Source organism: Podarcis pityusensis (assembly GCF_964106645.2).
Source record: "Podarcis pityusensis genome assembly, chromosome: 6".
Taxonomy (NCBI): Eukaryota; Metazoa; Chordata; class Lepidosauria; order Squamata; family Lacertidae; genus Podarcis; species Podarcis pityusensis.
In genome coordinates this window covers 70,105,453-70,127,884 of record NC_138030.1, presented here as the reverse complement: position 1 = coordinate 70,127,884, position 22,432 = coordinate 70,105,453, and the positions used below count along the sequence as shown (strand labels likewise).

Genomic DNA, 22,432 nt, shown 5'->3' with positions numbered 1-22,432 from the left:
GCAAGGTGTGAGCTTGCTTTTGCAGCGTAATCTCATTTGTATTAGGTATAATTTGAGACAGACAAACTTTCTTCTCATCAACACAAAGAAGCCTTTCTCTTTTCTGATCTTTCCTATTTGCCAGAGTTGAAAATCGCTGTTCACAACAGCATGTAGTGGGGCACACCAGCATGTAGTGCAGAAAAATAGCCAATGCTCTTTGAAGAAAGGCTTGGAGACTGTGGTTGTATATCTCCCCCCCAAAAAAATTATTGCTATGCTATGCTATACTGAAACGTTTAAATGTTTTTGGATTCTTTGAATCTTCCTGAGCCACTTGCCATCATCTCCTTCTCCTGCCACACCCTTTGAGAACCACTGCCCTAGGCTCTAGCTATCAAAGGCAGAGGAACCTCTCCAGAAAAAGGGAGAAGAAAGCGAAGCAGGCTCGCGGCTAAGCCCAACTCTCTGCCCAAGGTAGGCTCACTGAGGCTCGCGCAAAGTACCGTAGGTGCCTTAGAGGGGCCACTTAAAGGGTTAATTTCCAGGCGAAGGAGGGGAGAGGGAGCGGCGCTCGCCCCGCCCTTGCGCGTGGGGAGGGGAGGAGGTGCGCGGGGTAAAAGAAAAAAGAAGAAAAACTTCGCCTCTCCTGTTGTTCTCCGACGTCCTATCCCAGCCTGTGCAGCCTCGGGGCTGGAACGAGGAGGCGGCGGCGGCGGGAGGCCGTGTGCGCGAGGCTCCTGCGAGAGCGCTCAGCCCAGCTGCTGGCAGCAAGGCATGCGCATTGCAGGGCGCCCTCTCACCCCGCTCAACTATGCCAAATATGTGGTGAGCAGCAGCCGCGAAAGAAGAGAGAGAGCGGGACGCGCGCGAGAGAGAGAGGGGACCATGGGGCGCTCCTGCCAGCCGGGCTCCGGGCTGCCGCGCTCGCCGTCTCCCTCAGGGGGACCCTTGCGCGCAGCGGCGGCGGCGGCGCCCAGCAACTAGCCCCCAGGCGGAGAGAGGCGACGACCAGCGCCAGGCATGGCTGACCCTCTGCGCAGGACCCTCTCCAAGCTGCGGGGCAGGCGGGCGCAGCGAGGGGCGGCGGGGGAAGCCGCCGGGCACCCCAGCGGAGGCGGCGCCCTTCGAAGTCGAGCCCAGCAGAATCTGGCGCGCCCGGGAAACGGGGCGCCGTGCGCGCTCGGCAGCGGCGGGGGCTTCGCGCCCCACCTGGAGGAGCCGGAGGCTTGGTCCCGGCGGGGGAAAGCGGCAGCGGCGCCTGAGGAAGAAGCCCCCGGAGCCCGCCTTTGCCTGCCGGAGAACCGCGTGGAAGGGACGCGGCAGCTGCCTCCGCCGAGCCCGCCCGGGCTCCGTGCGCCCCCGCCGGCGGCCGAGCTCTGCTTCTCGTCGTCGTCGTTTTTCCCCCGGGGGGCGGACTCGGGCTCTGCGCTGGAGCGGGGCGGCGGGAGCGAGGAAGAGGACTATTACGACAACCACAGCCTGCCCGGCTGGAGCTGCCCCAAAGTGGCGTGCCGGGCGCAGGGGAACGCCGACGGCAGCGTGGCCCTTGGCAGCGGCGGCCACACCAAGGCACGCGAGAGCGCGGGCCGGCTGCGCAGCCAGCTGCAGGAGGCTTATTACCTGCTGATCCACGCCATGCACGACCTGCCCCCGGCTAGCCCCGTCGTCGGGGCCCGCTCCCCGCCGCCGCTTGCCCACCCGCCGCCCTCCTCCTCCTTCTTCTCCTCGGCTGGGAGGAGCCACGATGCCTCAAGCTGGTCTTTCCCGTGCGGGGACGGGTCCCCGCAGTCGCGAGCGCCCGATTTCGGCTCCCAAGGCCCCGGCAGGGCCCCCGCCTGGCGCCGGGGCATCAGCAAGAGCTGGGAGAGCCTCCCCGCTGCCCAGCCGCCCGCCAGACCGCCGCCCTTGCGGAGGTGCAGCAGCGACGGCGCGCTCGGCCCCTCGCCCCGGGGCCACCTGCTGCAGCGGCTGGGCGCCAGGCGGGGACTCGGCTGCGGCGGCCTCGCAGCTGCCGCCGGCTGCTCTGGCCACAGCAGCAGCAGCTGTGAGCAAAGCCCCGGCAGCCGGAGCGCTTGCGAGGGACATCCGTCGGCGCTGCCGCGGGACGACTTGGGCCGCTTGCTGGGCTCGGAGCTGTGCGCCGCCCTGGGCGAGGCGGGGGCGCTGAAGGGTGCCGCGGACCCGGCGGCGGCGGAGGGGGGCGGCGGCGGCGGCGGCAGAAGCCACGTGCGCCCTCCGGCAGGCACCCACGGCGGCCCCTTCAAGCCTCCCGCCGTGACGGTCCGGAAGCTGCAGAAATGGATGTACAAAGGACGCCTCCTCTCCCTGGGCATGAAAGGCCGCAGCGAGCCAGCGGGGGCTCCGTCGTCTTCGTCTCCCGCAAAAACATCCAGGACCTGCGGGCCACCTCTGGGCAGGGAAGAGGGGCCAGCAACGCCGCCTCCTGCCCCCTTGAGGGGTCAAGGTGGAAAGGGCCTAGGATCCCCTTCAGACCAAAGAATCTTGCTGACAGGTAATGATTTTGGTGACCGCTTCCCCCCTCCTCACTTTCCCATGGTTGGGGGTTTGCAAGGCTCCCCAGAGTTGCTCTGTTCTTCTTTTTTAACGGACAGTGGTGATGTGCTTTTAACAGCTGCTTGATAGAAAGAAAACACTTCAGTGCAGTTTGCCTCACCCTTGCATCTCCATGGTTGGGAAAAGCTTCACTTGGCTGAATTGCTTTCAGGTGCAGGAGACTTGCCTTTGTTTATTTTAATTAAGGAGCAGGCCTACTCCAAGCCTCACCTGCTCTGTTGCATTCTGCTAAAGGCAAAATAGTCTCAGTTTCTGAGCCGGATGGAGTATACCACTAATGCTTATGGCATGTGAAGCAGTATTGCATAAAAATAGCAAGTTTGCTATAACAGGCATGCAGAGTGTTGAGAAAGAGACAAGGCTTTCGTAAAGTTTGCATGCCAAATACTAATTTGCAAGTAGTGTGTGGGATTCACATGAAGGGAAAACACACACACGCACAAAAATGAGGTCACTTGTGTTTGCAGACCAGCACAAGTAGGTTAGTTAAAGGAAAGGAGAGTACATGTAGAATAGGAAGAAATACTGTACAGTAACCATAACTTCTCCTTATTCCAGTGCACAACCTGGATTTTTTTTAAAGCTCACTTATTTCATTGGGAGAGTTAAGCAGTTGCATAGATCTCCCCCATTCAATACAGCAAAACTTAAAAATGCTTGCTGCCATTAAAATATTAATTAAGGGGGGGAGGAAAGGCGTAATGCTTCTGAGTCTCGATTTCTCCAAAGGTAAGTTTTGGGGAGGGCTTTTCCACATCAAATATCGCTGCAGGTGGAAAGCTGGCGTAGCAAGGAGAGAGGTTCCATCCTAACTAACACTTCCCCTTGCATGCTGTTTTTCAGGTGCAGGGAGCTTGTTTTATTTTAGGCTGGGAGAAGAATTTAAATATTGAGGACTTGCCACATTTGCAGCGTTTGAGCCAGCTGCAGCTGTGCAACCCCTTTCTCTGGTGTAAGAAAGCCTTGAGGAGGAGCCTACCTGGCACAGTGCTACTCTAAATCCAATGGGGAGGAGCTGCCTCTTAAACAGTCCTCATTTTACCCCAAGTTGCAGAGCAAAGTGTTGCCCAGTAGCACTTCCCCTGCTGCGAATACAGTGTGAAAAGTCATTTTTGGTATGGAATGCAATTTGTCTCTCTCCGCCCCAGTTACTGTTTTAAATTGTAACCTCTGCGTGAAATCTTAATGGACGTGTGACACTTATTAACCATAAATGTTTAGTTACTTTGAGTACAAGAAGTATCGTGGAAAATACTTCTCTTTTTTTATCTCTCCCTCCCACCCCTGAAATCTCTGCCCAGTGGCAGGTTCACAAGTACACCTCACAATTCCGGTGACAAAACAAAAACAGGGGGGAGTGGGGGGGAAAGCACAGTGGGGTGGGGAGGAACATGTTAATGTTATCTGGTCAAGCACCACTGCCTCATTTATTTCTATTGGCCCTGAGGGGGTGAAACATTCCCAGGAGGGTTGGCAAATCAACATGGATGCTTCCAGAAAAATGCCTCCCTTTTATACATTAATCTCGCAACGTGTTGCTAAACCGTGTTAATAGCTCACTTATTAAAGTGCCCGTATATGAAGTAAGCTTTCAGTTTCTAGGTCCCTTGGTGTTTAATTTCTCTATAAACTCCACATTATTGTGGATAGTCCAGTATTGTATGTAGAAATGAGAAGCTACAGATTCGAGTAATAGTAATGATGATGATCATAATGCAGTGGTACCTCGGGTTACATACGCTTCAGGTTACATACGCTTCAGGTTACAGACTCCGTTAACCCAGAAATATTACCTCGGGTTAAGAACTTTGCTTCAGGGTGAGAACAGAAATCATGCTCCGGTGGTGCGGCGGCAGCGGGAGGCCCCATTAACTACAGTGGTGCTTCAGGTTAAGAACAGTTTCAGGTTAAGAACAGACCTCCGGAACGAATTAAGTACTTAACCCGAGGTACCACTGTAATAATAAAAATAATAATAATCGGAAAGTGCTTAATTATCTTTTTCTGGGCAAGCCTATAGTAAGTTTCCTTTGTGAAATACTTCAAGTTCAACAGAACGCTGGATTGGATCCAAATTGAGTCATGCTTAGAGCAGCTCCATTGAGTTATTTATTTAGAAGATTTTCAAAATGCTTAATCAAAGAGCTTTCTAATTTAAATGGGTAGCTTAGTTGCTTTGATTGGTTTATCCTGAGGGGGATACAGTCCTTTCCACCTGTTCAACCTGTCTTTGGCCCTCTGTGTTGTTCTGGACCATTTTCTGCTGTATCCCCTCTGCTTAACATCCTAGAAACAGTACAGCTCAATAAATCCTATATTGTATTTCCTTATCTAGTTCCTCAAGACACAAAAGTGTGGGGAGAGACAAATATTAAAGATGCTAGTATGGGGGACGATGGCACCCACTTTAAATCAGTTGTTGTGTTCTGTACTAAATCAAAGGCGCCCTCCACAGTGCCCAGGTCACACACAAAAAATCAGTACTTAGCACACCACTGACCACATTTTGTGACCTGTGTACCTGCTATGTCTTTAAAGCACATTCTTTCACTCAAAGTAATTCTGGGCACTGTAGTTTATTCCTCACAGAGATGCAATTTCCAGCAATCCTTAAACAGCAGTGCCCAGAATTTCTTGAGGAAAGTAATGCATTTTGCATGTACTCTAAAGGTACAATGTGTGCGCAGCTGATTGAAAGTATTTCTGAAACAAACAAATTCTGTATGTCAGCGTAGGCCAATGCTTCCGAGAGTGGGTGATACCGCCCCCTGGGGGGAGGTACTGGAACGATGGGGGGGTAGTAACCTCTGGTGCAATTGGGATGGGGCATTGAATAAAAATAAAGGGGCAGTGGAAGCATGAAGAGAAGAAAATTTTGAAAAACTGTACATGTTTCATCTGTTGTTTACAACTACATCTTTATTTACTATGTTGTAGAACGTAGGTAGAAATATAGATACATAAAAGAACACAAATTTGTCACTGCACCTTTCTGTTTGTTCGCGTAAAGAAGGTAGATTTTCTGGGGGGTGCTGGGTAATGTTTTGTTTTGTTTTTTTCCTGAAAAGGAGACAGTAGGTCAAATAAGTTTGGGAACTTCTGGTGTAGACCGAGGCATGCTTCCTCGTAAGCAAGCCCTATTGTGTTCAGCAGGATTTACTTCCAGGTAATAAGATCGCACAATTCAAAGACTACACAGGGTTTGAATATACTTTGTCATTGCATCTTAGCACCCCCTGCCCCCCACCTTAAATAACTTCTAATTAGGATCGCTGCAATAAATCTACAGGATCACTGTGGTGCTTTGCCCTTGTTAAACTTGCTTCTGCTGTTTTTGTAAACTAGACATAGCCTTAGGTCTAGTTTGTACATGTGTGATTAATGTTGAGTAGCTATGGATATGAGTTATGTGTTGAGAATCTGCTCTCCGGAGGGCTGTTAGCTTTCCTAACTTGTCCCTAATGGAGGAGGGAAAACTTGTCCCTTTAATATAGGGTGGACCTTTGTGAATTGCATCGTGGTCCTACAAACACAGAGATGTGTATCTTGCTAAGGTGCCCAGTTGTAAAGAAACAGACTGTGCAGGAAAGGGAATTTCAGCAAGTGCTCCTGTCAAAATTCTCATTTCTACGGGGCAGTTAAAGAGAAGGGATTCTCCTCCTCCTCTGCAAATGTTGCCCCCAGGGGCAGCTCATGGCAACTGGCCCTCAGTACCCTAAAGTGGCCCATTCTCCCACAGCCATGGCTGTGATCAATCTAGATCTTGCAGGAAAGCCCGGGCATTTAACAAAGCTCCAGGATGTCCACTTTGGTGTTAACAGTGCTTGTGTGAAATAGTCACTTGCATTAGCAGGTATCGGTGCTTTTTATAATGAATGAACCAGCTTGTAAGTTAAACGTTAACAACTTAATTATTCAAATACTCCTCTTTAACAGTGTGTGGTCTCTAATCTTAACTGAAAGAAGCAGTTGCTTTTTAGTACAGTTTCTTTCATGTTTTAACTTTTCCACATAAGTGTGTGTGGAATAGCTGCAGTGGAAAATGCTCTTCGAGGGTGCCTCTCCCCTCCCCAGTTTTGTTTTAAGTTCTGTTTTAGGATTATGCCTGGTTTAAAGTTTCATTGCTCTAAATCCTCCTAGATTTATTGCAAAACACTGCTTCAGAAAAATATAATTAGCCAGAGCATTCTAAGCATTGGTTGCACAATGGTATTACATTCTGTGTATTGTTTTACAGACATGGGAAGGTTAAAATGCACATAATTACAAGGTGCCTGTTAATTGTACAGACTTGAGTAGTCACAAGAAAAGAAAAAGACTTACTCCAGAAATCTGGGTTGAGATGTAAGAATGCTTCTTGCCCCATACAGGGGCAGACTTTAGTCTTTCAGATTTCGAGTAATAACAAAATACGGTATATAAACCAACATAGCGAGTGATTATTATTTGTAGTAGTAGTATTTTAACAAAGAACTTATCCCTTTGCGTTTTTAAAAATAGGTAGAATGAATTCTGTCTGCTTAAATAGGTTGTATGGAAGCATGGGTAAAGTTAAATGAAGTCAAGTTCTGTTCTGTTCTTGGTCGTAACCTCGAGTTTGATTGACTGATGGGAATTGTTCTCCCTAATGGCTTTATTTTTACAATTTTTTTGCCAATAACCTTAAATATTAATGTGTTCCATAGGGAGACAGTAACACGGCGAAACTTTTCTTAAACCCCGCTTCCATGTTCTAGTAAAATTACAGGATATTCCTAGTGACTATTTGTTTAGCATATGGACTATTGGGGAGGCCATGATGGTAGCCCAAGGCAAGTCTTTGAGCATTAGGTGGCTTTCTTAGTAATAGCAGTGCAGTTGTGGAAGGCGATGCCCCTAGAGGTTCAACTGGTACCAACGTTGTCCACCGTGACACGACCTGCTGAAGAACTTTTCCACCAGGTTTTAATATAGTAGGATGCTTGGATCTCAGGAAGCTGGCCGACTGTTCTTTTTTTATTATTGTATTGCTGATACTGTGTTTTGTTTATTGTTTTGTGTATTTACTATTGTAAATTGCTCTGGGGTCTTAGGACGAAGAGTAGGATGCCAGTGTGAGAGAGATGATCCTGACGAATAATTGCAAGCGGCCAGAAAAGGGGTAAAAGGGAACCTTCACCACATCTGGAGGAATGAAAAGACATGAAACACTGAAATAATACATGATTAAATGATTGCATCATTCCCCCCCCCCCGTGCCCCTTGTACAGTATAGTATTCACTGGGAGCACAGAAGTTTTAAAAACATTCCCCCCCCCCCTTTCTTTTAGAATAAATGTTTGTTTTATGAAACATAGGAAGAGTGACATTTGTAAAAATGCATCTCACATAAATCTGTTCTCTGGTTATTTACTTTCATCCCAGAAGGATTAAAGAATCTGAACTAGTCAAGAATCTGGTCCCTTGGTGGGCCATGATAGCTACATTATAGCATGGTCCCTAACTTAATGTTTATCAAGCAGTGTCTGATATTGGGTTGGGGGTGGGGTAGATCCTTTTCTCGCTGTGTCTGCACACTTGGAATGTGATGCATGTTCAGACATGACTGTCCTACCATTTGTAGTGACTTCAAGACTTTTATTGCTGTCGGGTCTGTGCATCTGGTCAGATTTGAATATTTAGCCATCAAAATATACAGCCTCCCCCTCCCTGCCCGCTATCCCTGCTGTATATTGAAACTGTGTGGAATGCCTGTATGCTGAGCTATGCCTGTATATGGATATAATGTGTGTATAATGTATAGCTACAGAGTTTATGTAGTTCTTTGATTTAAAAAAGGGGGAAAGTAAAATCAAGGGAGTTCTGTTTCCACCAGAGCTTTACCTTTATGTCAGCCTTTGCCAACCTGGTGCCCTCCAGATGTTTTGGGCTGCAATCTCCATCAGCCCCAGCCAGTAAAGCATGCTGGATGGGCTGATGGGTTTTGTAGTCCAAAACTCTTTGGAAGGGCACCAAGTTGGCTGCTTTACTTCTATGAAACAGAAGTTTTTTTCAGGCTTTCTGGACACTTGCAATGTGCTGCTGTAGACCATCCCACTCCGCAATTACAATTTGCTCTCTCTGTTTCCCTCCTCCCCGTCCGTTACAGATTTGATTGAAACAGTGTACATACCATCGGTGAGCAGAAGAGAACTTAAGAACTTCAAATCCACCGAAGTCGCTGAGTGCAGGCCTCGGATTGCCAGCATCACCGTGTCCAAGAAACGTAACTGGCTACATCAAAGTTCTCCAAGGGTGCCCAATTTGGAAAAAGGAAACTCGTATAAGAAAATTTCAAGAGAAACGCACCAGAGACAGAAATCACCCAGCCCACTGCTTGAGCCGAAGATGCCTCACCTTTTCCCCAAACTTCTAGGGCATGAAAGCCCTAAAAGAAGAATTGGTTGCGTACGAACTGTTGAGAACGGGGCAAGCTCTTTGGCACGGCGAAACTGTACTTTAGATTTTGGGGATGATAACGATGCAGATGATGAAGGAGAAATATGGTACAACCCTATCCCTGAAGACGATGAGCCCAATTTCCCTGGTTGTAATGCTGACCATTTGGACCCTCAAGCCATTAATTGCAAGGTGCCTTCTGGGAATGACTTGGTTAAAGTCGTAAGGCCTAACGAAGGCCTTGCACACGTCCTAGACTGTGTCGGAAACACTCTGCCCAGGGAAATTAATGAAGTAGATGGTGTACATTCCATGGAACATTTGCAAGTACACAAGCAAAAGCCTACGTGCAGTATTCAGACTGGGTTTGCAGTGGAAGATAGTCCTACATTGAAAGTTACTTTGGGAGGTAAGAGGAGTGCAAACATTTAACCTACAGCGATGTTGTTAAATATTACATTTCATAAGGTAGTACTAGCTATCATTTTGGGGTAAGCTGAACGTCCCATTTCTCTGGAAGTTCAAGTCTTACATAAGCATTAATTCACTCATACAGCTTGATCAATGCATCTTCATTCAGAAATGAACTGATTTTTTAAATCAGACTTACTCTTTTAGAAAGCTTTATTTTCACTAGGCCTACTTTGGGTTTCTTCTGTAACAAATTCTGAAACTTTCATTTGCTCATGTAGAAACATCTCTCCCAATCGTTCTTCTAGTAGGTTTGTGGAAACACTATTTTCAGCCACGATTGGGAATTGGTTATATCCTACAATATGAGATCTGCCGTTGATTTTTGTTTGCGTAGAACTGACAACATTTTAATTTTTGTTCAGTTCTTAGAACAAACTATATAACACATATAGCCCATTACAACTTAATGAACATTTGTCTTAATGGTGCTGTCTATAGGGATATGCCTAACATTGTTTCTGAATTGGCTTTGCTTCTCATGGTTGTTTTTAAAAACCAGAAACGGAAAACATGGACATGGATCAAGGAGGGGGGGGGGGATTCCATTTTGTGTGTGCTTTTAATTTCTACAACAGCACAGTTATGCTTGAGACATACTAGCTATGAGGTCATCATAATATATACTTTATTTGCAAGCTGGGAAGGTGTAAATATGACCACTGTAGGAAATCTACATGCATTTTATGCCATGTTTCATGGATCAATTTCTTAATACATACATAGCTCCCACAAGTATTGGCAGAGGACTTCTGATAGATTAAAGTTTGTTTTTGAATTAAGGGAAATTATATAGAGGCTTTCAACTCGCTGGGGAAAATTTGTTGCTTAACTAAATCAAGATTGGTTCATGATTGTGGTGCCTATAATGAACCCTGTTGAAATTGATTGCAAATTTATCCTATACTGTTCCTTGTGTATTGAGTTAATGAATGCAGCCTTGCCTCTGTGTACATTGAATAGTAATCACATTGAATGCAATAATTGATGAAGAGAGTCCCTGCTGTTACGTAATTGGCTTTATTGCTAAGGAGTACTTAGTGATTCTTTTAATCCTGTTAAGGTGTCTACAGTTAATTTCAGTCAAAGCTGAAATGACAGCTCCTCCAGACAAAATTGTCACATAAAGGGCAGCAGGGCAAATCAATTTGTTTGTATGAATGTGTAGTACTGAGTAGCACATGCAGTTACTCTGAAGTGGGATGTAAATGTCTTCATGCCTTTCAATCATAGCTGGTTGTTACTGTCTTCTGCCTAGTGATTTTCTAAATATTTACCCCACCCCCAAAAGGGATATCCTTTGAGGTGGGGCAGATGCCAGCTTATGTATAGTTTTTATGCTGAGTGTTGATTTTGAAATAATTTCCTAGTCCATAATTGACCTGTTTCCATAACAGCACAACGGATATGATTGCTATATTTCCCAGAATACCTTTTGGCAGATCTGGAATATCATCTAATCATCCTTGTTGCCCGTAATGGGGACTAAACAGCTTAACCGTTGCATGCAAACGGGATTTTGTGTAGCGCTTCTTCAAGGGGACTTACTAATAAATGTCTTTAATATCTTTCCAGGTTCTGATTTGCACTAAGTATGATTTTTATTGTTACTTTCCTGCAAATCAAGATAGGGCTGCCATCAAACACGCCATTCAATATCAAGCTTTGCAACAACGTAGGGAAACTTACCTTTCCTGCCATTGCTCTACATCTGACTGTTGCCGATGGGAAAAAACACAAAGCGTGATGTTGTCAGGACACGGGATAACTTTTACTAGCCAGTGCAGAAGGGTGAACTTGGCATGGTTGTGCTGTTCACAACGACAGTTGTGCTTTGTCCATTTTTCATTCAACTCTTCTCCCTGACTTTTAAAACCAGCGAGAGGCAGATGATATACTGCCGCCCCTTTACAAAGAAAGCAACTTTCTCTTCCAACTCTGCATGTATATATCTAAACCTGGCAACAGAACCATCCCTCCTGAAGGGCTGCTGAAACAGAAGTCTTGAACTGCGTGACCGCAGAAAGGCTGCATGAGTTGGCTTCTCAGTAAGCATCACATTGTTTAATACTCATCATGCTTTCTAAGGCACTCGCATTTTACTGTCTTATTTTCTTGGTACAGAATTCTCCTGTATGTGCTATGCCGTATTTTTTTTAACCATTCCAGAATTAAGCAGCAGGCCTCTCATAAGAAAAAACAGCAATCCTTAACTGCCTGCCTGCCTGCCGTAGAGGAAATCGCTTTTTTAGACAATTGCAAGCTTTCTGAAAATAAGTGTCTCTCTATTGCTATTTCCATCTTAACTATAGTGTTTGCTGCTGAGGTTTTCCGAGATAATGTTTACTGAATTATACCTAGCATCCTTAAGACTTCCTCAAATCATAAAAAAGGGAGAACAGTATTTTTAGTTCAGGAGGTACTGAAAGGAACATTTTTTGCATTCCATCCTGCAGCCGAGTAGTCCATATTTAGATAAAAAAGCTTTCTGTTTTTACCATAACGCATTGCCTTTTATATAAGAACTACAGCTTCAGAGTTTGTAAGGATTTCTGTATGAATGTGTAGCTGTGGGAGGAGAAAGATAAATATCCCTGCAGACTTCCTTCGAAAACAGAAGGCTGGTGCTTATATAGCCAGTTTGCATTAGACCAAATGACAGTGTTCGGTCCAAGACAATAGCTGTATCCGTTTAGTATAACTGGTGGCGGGGGAGCACGTTGAAGACTCTTGAGTATTGACTTCTGGGGTTAATTTGAGTCAGCCTTTCTGCATCTGAGCAGAGTTGTGTACATGTTGATTTAATTAGGATTGACTTGATGGATTAAATAGACTTCGATTGAGTAGATGAGATGAGATCTGACTTTATGAAGTACAGTGATTCCCATGTGATGCTTGTTGGTGTGCGGCTGTGCATTTAATTGCTTTATTGCAGAAGCTCTATAACTTTTTAAAAACTAGGTAACACAAGCTCACGGCCCAACGTGGCTATCTTCACTTTTTGTGTTATCTGCAGAAGGCAGTTTATAATCTTGTGTAGTTCCCCACCTTCACCCCAGGTGCCATATAGAAAAGCTTGCAGACACCTCTGTGCCAAGATGATGAATTTAAACTGACCGCAAAAGCTGCCTTTTCTTTCTCTGTTACTTGTGTGTGAGTGTCTGCACACATATTTATGATGGCAAAAAAACCACCAAAGCCGCCTTATTGTAAGGCTTTGTTTTTCCCCAAGCGCTTGCTTTTCATTGCAAATATCTGATAATGCACTTGGAAAGAAAATGGGATGTGGCAAAAATCACAGCAGTGTTTCTGTTTGTCCCAATGGGAACTGCATAGGTGAATTCTCCATTATATAATACTCCTTGATAATTCCACCCTCACTTTCAGAGAGCAGTGTGCATAAAGGACAATATACAGCAAAAGCAAAATATTTGTTTGTTCTACAATAGAGACTCTGGTTGGTTGAGAGACTCTGGGAGCAGAACTCGTGCTCTGAAGGACTGGGGGACTGGATTGTGCCAACCAAGGCTTCTTGAAGGGGATGAGCTTCCCTCCCCCCAGATATTTTCCTGCATCCATCCTTTCCTTCCCCATTTTCCTTGGCTGAAAGCAGGTGTCCCTCCTTAACCTCATTCTTTCCTGAGCAGCTGGAGACAGTCATCCTTGTGAGGTGATAGCCATTTTAAAATAGCTGCTACTTCAGGAGGATGGGAGACTAGTGGCTTGAGGCACATGAGTAGAGTTTCCATTGAGGGAGTGCTATTCCAGCCTGTACTGAAGCTACATTCTGCATTTGTTTCAAGCAAAACAGCAGTCATGCCTTCAAAGCGGAATTAGATTGACTTTGGAACGGTCATAGACAGTAGTTTACAACTAATGCGAGAAATACCTTCGTGTGTTTCTGTTCAGACTTTTGCACATTCACATATCATCTGATCACTGTTCTGTTCCACTTCACCTGTGCACACATTCAACTTTTAGCGAGGTTACGCAATAATTTAGCAAGGTTTTACCATAAAATGGGGAAGGTGCAGTTCAGAGGCAGAGGGTCACTGGCTAAATGCCAGTAATGAAAGTAAAGTTTAGCAATGTAAAACAAAATACCAAACGCTCTAGACTGGAGCTTTCCAAACTGTGTGGCGTGACATGTTGATGTTTTGGCTGCAGTGTGTCACACAAATGTTCCCCTTGCTCCTCCCAAGGTTTGGAAAGGGATAAGTTTAACCTCCGTGTTTGCTAGTAGAACTTAATTACTGTGTCATGAAATGATGCATGTCTAAAAAGTGTGTCACCAACATAAAAAGATTGGAAAGCTCTGCTCTACACACTGTGTGTGCAGTAAGATAGACGGGGCGCCATCTTGGGAGAGGCTGAGGGCACCCCTTAAATTTTCAAGGAGTGGGCTGGGCCCCCTTAATATTCCACAGCCTGTGATAGGCTCTGCAGAGCATCCCTGTGGCTGTGGTGGGCCTTGCGGTCTCCTCCCACTGTGTGATGTCATACACGCATGCCAGGCACCCAGTGCCTGTAACAATAGATATACTGTATTTTTCGCTCTATAGGACGCACTTTTTCCCCTCCAAAAATTAAGGGGAAATGTGTGTGCGTCCTATGGAGCGAATGCAGGCTCCTTGGCTTCAGCGATAGCAACGTGAAGCCCCCGAAGCGCAGAGGGAGCGCTCCCTCCACGCTCCGGAGGCTTCGCGTTGCTTTTACTGAAGCCTGGAGAGCGAGAGGGGTTGGTGCGCACCAAAGGAAGGGGCTCCGTTTCTCCTGCCGCTTCGCTGAAGGGGCGCGGAGCAGAGAGGGGGAGATTTTTTTTCTTGTTCTCCCCGTCTAAAACAAGGTGCGTCCTATGGTTGGGTGCGTCCTATGGAGCGAAAAATACGGTAGCATTGATTTTTAAAATAGCTTGAACATGCATGTAGGGCCATGAGAAGAAGGCCTGAACCTCCTCATGGATACCATATGGAAAAGGTATAACCAACTTAGACGGTTTAGCAACAGAGATGTCTCTGACATCTACATCTGTAATAAACGGATGCCACGCTGCCAGGAAGAATTCCAGTGCTGCCCTATCAACGTCATTTGTCTAACAAATTTAGGTGAGGGGAGAGAAAAGGACTGAAGCCACCGGAAGTTAGACGGGAAAACGTCAAGAATGTTAAGATTGACTTCTCAGCTGTAATGAAGCCGAGGAAAGTTTTCTAATATCTTGGCTGGCTTTCCTAAGCCTTTGCCAGAGGCTTCTGACAGAAAGGGAAGATTGATGTTAGCAGGCGAAAGCATGGCACTGATTACTATAGAAGGCTCCAGAGCAGGCCACCAGTGGGACTACGCTGTGATTTGCAGTACAAGGGAAGCCTTTGTCCGGTTTTATCAAACACCCGCATTTCTTGCGAGCTGCTTGCCAGAAAAGCACAGCAGGCGTGCTAGAAATAGTCTGTTCCCTGCAAGGAAACAGCTTCAACAGAAGCGTAGCAACTGGGTGAAACAAGAAGATTCATTGAGGCATTTGGAAAACAGACTTTGTGCAGCATTGTATTCTTTCAACTTTTTTTTTTTGGTCTTTTTTTAAAAAATGAAGCTCCTTGTGAATTTGTATCTGGGAAGAGAGTTATTCATCTTCCTGAAGAATTTTGATGAACTTTAACTTGAGCTTCGTTTTCTAACATGAAACGTGGAATGGGTATTGAAGAATCATGCCTGCTTTGTCCTGTGTGATTAGTCAACAGGTTTGGTATTTCTAGGCAAAGTGCATTAAAGATGTACAGTACATAGTTACTAGTAGAAATACTTGATGCATATTTTTTTTAATAAAAAAGGGAGGGAGGAAGTCATTTTGTATTACAGTGTTGTTTAAGAACTCATTTTATTTTTCCTTCAAGCAGGAATTTTTATCACCGGAAGTGAGAATGCAGTGTGACTATTTGAACTTTTTGTTGTTGTGACTGATGGAAGTACTTCCGCAGTCCCTCTGCTCATTGTAGGTTAGGAAGTGATGGCCTAGTGGCTCAGTCTGGTCCCTTTGCATAGCCTTCGAAACTAAGGAAACTCTTCTTGTTATGAATCCTAACTTAACTGCTTTCTAATGACCTTTGCATGTGTCCTGGAGTGAGCAGCAGCTATACATCATAAGCAAAAGGATAAACTGAATAATATTTCACCTGAGTCTCTGTTGGCATGAGAGTAGGTTCTTGGGCAATGCTAATGTTATTGAATCTTCAATTCTTATTCTGTCCAAAATATGGTCATTGCTAAAATTAGACAAATAGGCATTTGTTAACCTGTTGGTCTATGAAAGGCTCATGAGAGAATTTTGTTAGTTTTGGAAGTATGCCGACTTCTGAGGCGTATGGGATTTTTGGATTGGGGCAGTGGTGGTGGAAGGGTTCTTTGTAACGTAATCACATGTACACTCAATAGCTGCTGGTCCAAAATATCCAGATGAAATAACTTTGTAGTGGAGCACCTGTCTTGTTAACAGCTTCTTGTGAAGTCGCAGCCTCAGTAGAGTCTGCTCTGATAACAAAAATTAGGAAGCGGTTGGTAGCAGATGCTGCTAAAGAGAAACTGTCAGAAAGACAGTAATATATTCTAGAATCTCACCTGACCAGTTCCTATGAATTATGACCAGTTCTGTGAATTCGCCAGTTGTTGTGAATTATGAAAATGTGAATTACGTTTTTGATATAGCTCTGTAAATCCAAAGAGAGAAAATCGAAATAAAGCCACTGTTTCTCTCTCTCAGTTTAGAGAGAGTGGTTCGCACTAACCATAGTTTAGTTTCCAGATTGTTGTTTGAGTTCCCAGAATATGGGCCAACTTTTTTAGAGATACATGCCTGCTTTACTTTTCATCTCGTCGGCAGTCTTGTTTCTTGGTGCAAGAGCTTCCAAAGGTAGCATAACAACTATGGTCAGTTCAAAAAATTCACATCAGAACAGTTAGCTGAAACATATTCTATGGTTTCGGATTCTAGTTTGCTGGCTGATCTCAAACCATGCTTTGCCAATTGAGACTTTGCACTAAACTGTAACTCACAAGGAGAGCAGGTGCTTTTGTTTTTCGTTAACTACAGCTTGTTTTGTCAGAACCCAACAAAAATCATGCACCGTTTATCTTATTTATTTGGAAAACTTACAAACTGCTAAACATGAGCAGATATCATAGTGATGTACAATAGTAAATAAGAGAACTTGAAGGCTCTTTGCTATTTTCTTATTGGATTCAATCATATACAGGCAAATTCAGCTTGTGAAATTAAAGCTGATTTGGAAGCTTCTTGTGCAACGAAACTGCTTCCTCAAAAGGTCAGACTCTTTCTGATATGGAAAGTGAAGGAAAATGCAATGGAAAGTGTGGTATAACTTTTGCTTCATTGCAACGTTTTCCAGGCTCTCTGGGAAAAAAATCTAAATGCTGATCATTTAATCTTTCTGCAAACAAATCGGGATGAACCCTCAATAAACAGGTCATCTGGAAAAGCCAAGGCAGATAAAAATAGTTTTACTGGAGAAATTAGGTGTTAGGAAGCTGGCTTATTTCAGCAAACCATAGTTAAGATTAACCACGGTTTAGAGGTCACATTACTCCAAACCCTGTAGTTAGTCAAAACAGAAGCCAGAGCTTCCGATCTCCTCCTCGAGACTCACCTAGGCTTACCGTAATAAAGCTTAATTTGTTATGATGCCCTCATGCAACCACAGGATGCAGGGCTTCTGATTAATGCTCAGTTTTTCTTCTCCTGGCTATGATAATTTTTTTTTTAAAAAAAAGAACAGTCATCCTGGATCAGCACGCAAGCTGGTAATCCTTTGCTGAATCCACTGGATGCTTTCTTAATTCCTGACTATCACCTGGGAGCCAGCAGCTTTCCGTGACACACAGAAAGGGGCATTGTGCAAGAAAGGAAGAGGGCACTTTGGGGCTTGAAGAAGCAAGGCAAGTTAGAACTGTTAAAAGACTTCCAAAAGCATTCCATCTCCACCATGCCCATCAGAAGCAGAGGGGGACATGGTTGTTTGATAAGAGGGGACAAATTACGCTAAAATGGGATGCAGCTGTTTAAAAGATGCAAGTTCTAGAGCAAAGTTTAAAAAAGGTAAAGGGACCCCTGACCCTTAGGTCCAGTTGTGGCCGACTCTGGGGTTGCGGCACTCATCTCGCTTTACTGGCCGAGGGAGCCGGCGTACAGCTTCCGGGTCATGTGGCCAGCATGACTAAGCCGCTTCTGGCGAACCAGAGCAGCGCACAGAAACACCGTTTACCTTCTCACTGGAGCGGTACCTATTTATCTACTTGCACTTCGTGCTTTTGAACTGCTAGGTTGGCAGGAGCAGGGACCGAGCAACAGAGTTCACCCTGTCGCGGGGATTCGAACCGCTGACCTTCTGATCGGCAAGTCTTAGGCTCCGTGGTTTAACCCACAGCGCCACCCACGTCCCAGAGCAAAGTTAGGTCCCCTTTAATTTTCCATTCTTTTCCAGTGGCTCGACCTGGCAGACAAGGCACAGGAGTCTTTTTCCCCCAAATGACTTGCTTTCACAGAGCAGTTGCATCCAGGAGTCTCTTCTTCTGAAAGAAGCTAAATTAACAAGTCTGAGAAGGCAATGCAGAGAGACAAAACAGTACATAACAGGCAGGGATCGGTTAATTGTTCCGAGGCAGATTCTTAAGGGAAGGATGGGGCAGGTTCCTTGTGTGGTTCTGCTTTTGGCAGAACAAGGCAGAAAAGTACAGCCCATAGGTCAGAGCATGTTGTAGGAGCATCTGATGCTCTGCGTTGTCCTGAATAATACCACATATACCTTTTTCAGGTCCTGGCAAATTAGTAGCTTCTTAAATTAAAGTATCCTTTCCCTTCATTTTTAATATGTCCCTTTCTTCTTTTCCCCACCCCTGCAAAGGTCCTGGGATCTTGTCTGCAAGCAAGTCCGAGATGGGAGTGGCAGAAGGTTCTCCTCCGAGTCCTAACCCTTTGAAGAAAGGTGGTTCGATAAACTGGTCCTTCCCTGACAAAATAAAATCCCCGAGAACGGTGAGGAAACTTTCCATGAAAATGAAAAAATTGCCAGAGCTGAGCAGGAAGCTGAGTGTCAAGGGAAATTCAAGCCATAGTAGCACGGACAATTCTTCGTTGCTTAAGAATAACTGCCAGGTCATAGGTCACGGGTCGCTACCTTCTTCCGGGAACATCACGGCAGCAGCCAGCAGGAACGTCATAAGCCGGTACCATCTTGACAGCAGCGTGTCCTCTCAGCACAACTACAAAAAGAAAAGCAGTGGCAATTTGAAATCCTCCAGCAAAGGGGGCTACCTCAGCGACGGAGACTCTCCTGAGCTTATAACAAAATCAGGGAAGCACGGCCTCGAAAGCCGGGCTGGGAAAGGAGGAAAGGAAGCATTCCCAAGCAGCAACGGTAGTAAGTCGGAAATAGACATTGACGCTTTCAGGCACTACAGTTTCTCTGACCAACCTAAATGTTCCCAGTACATATCTGGACTCATGAGCATCCATTTCTATGGCGCGGAGGACCTGAAACCGCCAAGGATGGACTCCAGAGACGTCTTCTGCGCCATTCAGGTAGATTCGGTAAACAAAGCGAGGACTGCCTTGCTGACGTGCAGGACGACCTTTTTGGACATGGATCACACTTTCAACATAGAAATAGAGAACGCCCAGCATTTGAAATTGGTGGTCTTCAGCTGGGAGCCCACACCGAGGAAAAACCGGGTCTGCTGCCATGGGACGGTGGTCCTCCCTGCTCTTTTTCGGGTGACAAAGACTCATCAGTTGGCAGTAAAGCTGGAGCCCCGAGGTATTATTTATGTCAAGCTGACCCTCCTGGAGCAGTGGGAGAATTCTCTCAATGGACTAGATGGAGAAAGAGAACCGGTAATGTTTGGAGTAGATGCTCGGAAGGTTGTGGAGAAGGAAAACGTAGGCTTGATGGTGCCCCTGTTGATGAAGAAGTGCATTATAGAGATTGAAAAAAGAGGCTGCCAGGTAGACTTAATTAAAAATAACAACCACTGCATTCTTCTGCATTTAATTTTTGCTGCTTAGAGCTTTACCCTTATTTCTTTACTTTTGCTATAAATAATGTTGTCTTTGTTGGATGCACCATATCCTTCACTTCTTTAGTTTGGGGTAGTACCCCTGCATTGCAGAGGGATGAAGGCTGCTCTCTCCTGCTCTTTGCAGTCATGGAGACATGATGTGTTTTTATGATACAAGAAGTGGAGGGGTAAAAGCAGTCTGTGCCTTCTGGAACGCCAACAAATCTATTGTGGGTCTAAGTTTCCTCTGGCCTCAGGAACTTCCAAACCTGGAATATGGTGGTAGTGAAATTAATTGGGGGTTTTTTGTGCTAATCTAAACAAAACTGAACAAACAAAACAGCTAGTTTTTACTGTCCCAGTGTGGAAGATGAAGTTGTAGTAAGCAGTTTTGATGGATAGATTCCTCACAGGGCAAGTTTAAATGTTTTATTGCTTTTATGGGAATTACAGTCATCACATGATAAGCTGAGAGCATGTAATTGCTATCAGAGGTTATTGCGTCCTCTGGTCATAATGGGATTATTGAATTTCCAAGAGTGGAGAGAGAGAGAGAGAGAGAGATTTCTCTCCCTGTGGCTTATTTATTAAGCCTTTTATGGGTTCCTAATAAAGGAGCCTTTGGGGAAATTTTCCAAACAACTTTGCTACATATAGCCTAAAGATGATTTTGCCTACTGGCTATCTATGTAGAAAGCATTCATTGCCTCCAAAGAAGCAAACTGATGTCCTTTGTAATTCTCAGTTTCAGCTTATTTTATCACCTGATACTAATTTCCAGGCTTCCAACAGTTTGACTCCACCCCCAAAGGCACACTCCTCCATTGTCTCCCGAGACAGATGGATGCCAACAATATTAATTTACTTTGTTATATCTCTGGCAGAGTACTCCATAGAATATTGATAACCCTTATGTCTTTTTCTAGTGATGAACTCATACTGCGTGCCAATGATACAATCTGCATGTCTCTAAGCATCTTTGGGGATCTTGCATGAATATCTTGATGCTTCTACTGGGCTTACTGAAAACTGTGTTTGTGCTTGGTATTTAACTTACAACCTTCGTATTTCTTAGGTGGCAAACCTGTGCCATGTTGTAAGGTTATGATTTTGCTTCTAGGTTGTTGGCCTGTACCGTTTATGTGGCTCAGCAGCTGTCAAGAAAGAGCTTCGTGAGGCATTTGAGAAGGATAGCAAAGCAGTTACCCTCTGTGAAACCCAGTACCCAGATATAAATGTGATAACAGGTAAAGAAAATCAAAAACCTTGATGATTGTTTTTAAAAAGGAAGAATATGCTTAAAATGTCTGTCAATGTCAGTGTGAAAATTATTTTCATTTTGGTAGTCTACAAGTGGAGCCATAGATATCCTTACAGTGGTACCTTGGTTGTCAAACTTAATCCATTCCGGAAGTTTGTTCAACTCCCGAAACCATTCGGAAAGCAAGGCGTGGCTTCTGATTGGCTGCAGGTGCTTTCTGTGCTCAATCGGAAGCTGCGGAAGCTGTGTTGGACGTTCGGCTTCCAAAAAACATGCGCAGACCTGAAAGTAAGTGTTGAGCTTTCGTGGAATTTTGGGTCTTCAGCTTGGACAGTTCCTCAGTGCTCATCTGCTTAGGGATTCCTGATCAGGGCTGGTTCCCATTTATCTGATGAGAATGAGCTTTTGTCACAACATTCTGTTTATGTATGCTTTACAACAGAAATGGGAAAATGCCCAGAGTAAGTAGTTGCATTGGCTATGTAAGGCAGGGATGAAGCTGACATTTTAAAGAGTATGCTTTTTGTTTTGTTTTTTTAAGAGACCAGAAATGCTCAGGACATGATCAACAGAACCCTCTAACTTCCCTGACCAGTAAGAGCCAGCTGAGAAAGGGGAGGAAGAGAGCTCCATTTTATGCTGACCTCTGCATGCATAGGGCAGGATTATGCCATCGGAACAATCCTGGGTGTTATTTTTTGGCTGGGTTTGGGGGCATGAAGGTTATATCTTACAGCTATTTCATCTTGTTATTTGCCAAGGCCTACTCCCACCCAGGATCCAAAATGGACATGGCTTGGAGAATGTAGTATCAAACAGAGAATTGCTCAGATTGCAAGTTTGGCTTAGTGTGGAACAAAATTAATATATTTTGACTAACTTTGCTGCTGGAATTGTCCTCCCCAGGTAGTTTTCAGGGGTCACGAAGCCATGGGAATACTGGAGGAGATTTTAGAGCTGCTTTAGGATTTAGCAACAGGGACAACTTTTATGACATCGGAATTGCTTATCTTGGGGGTCTAACTGCACACTTCATGCTGGTGCCTGTTAACAGTCTTGTTTAAAAGAGCAAACTGAGGGGAATTTAGGTCAGAGAAGTGAGGGGGAGGGAATGAGCCCTTAACCCTTTCCTCACACATCATCTTGCTACTTCAGTTCAACCTCCAAGTGTTAGCCCCACAAGGTTCAAAGTGTGTGTTTACTAGGGCCTGTTTGACTAAATTGTGTTCTGAGTCTAGGCAGTGCTGCACCTGTCCATTATAAGTTCAGCAAAAATTGCTGAAATAAAATATAGCAGTTCTGAGCGTCTCCTCTGGTGTAGATGAATCTGAATACCTTGCTTGGACTGTCTTGATTCATCTCTTGAAATCTCCGATTAAACTTTCCCCTCAGCTGAATAGAAATGCTCATGGATTCCTTTTTATGGAAAATTGCTCTTTGTGCTCCTTTTCCATCTTGGATGACAGCGAACCTCAAGTGTGGAATTTCCTGTGGGATGGACAGTTTCAAGGAACGCCATCTGAATTACAGCCGTTTTGAGAATAGAATGTCTCTTTCAATCTTGTCTCTCTTGATTTGAGCTGCTGCGGCTGCTCTGCTTTCATTTGTGTGCACAGGCCAGGCTTTGTAGCACTGCGCAGTAATGAGAACATAGAAGACTCAGGT

General features: G+C 45.0%; 1 protein-coding gene across 3 annotated transcripts in view; it reads left to right on the top strand.

The window, feature by feature from the left end:
* Positions 1-230: 230 nt before the first annotated feature.
* SYDE2 (synapse defective Rho GTPase homolog 2) overlaps positions 231-22,432 on the top strand; it is a 47,619-nt gene continuing 25,417 nt past the window's right edge. Inside the window, exons 1-4 of one of the 3 annotated variants that reach the window (XM_081008522.1) lie at positions 231-2,494; positions 8,684-9,382; positions 18,354-19,453; positions 20,627-20,753. In XM_081008522.1, the coding sequence (XP_080864648.1) occupies positions 1,003-2,494; positions 8,684-9,382; positions 18,354-19,453; positions 20,627-20,753 (3,418 nt within the window). In that variant the 5' untranslated portion in view covers positions 231-1,002. The remainder of the gene's footprint in view (positions 2,495-8,683; positions 9,383-18,353; positions 19,454-20,626; positions 20,754-22,432) is intronic. The other 2 variants (XM_081008521.1, XM_081008520.1) reach the window with 2 other exon arrangements.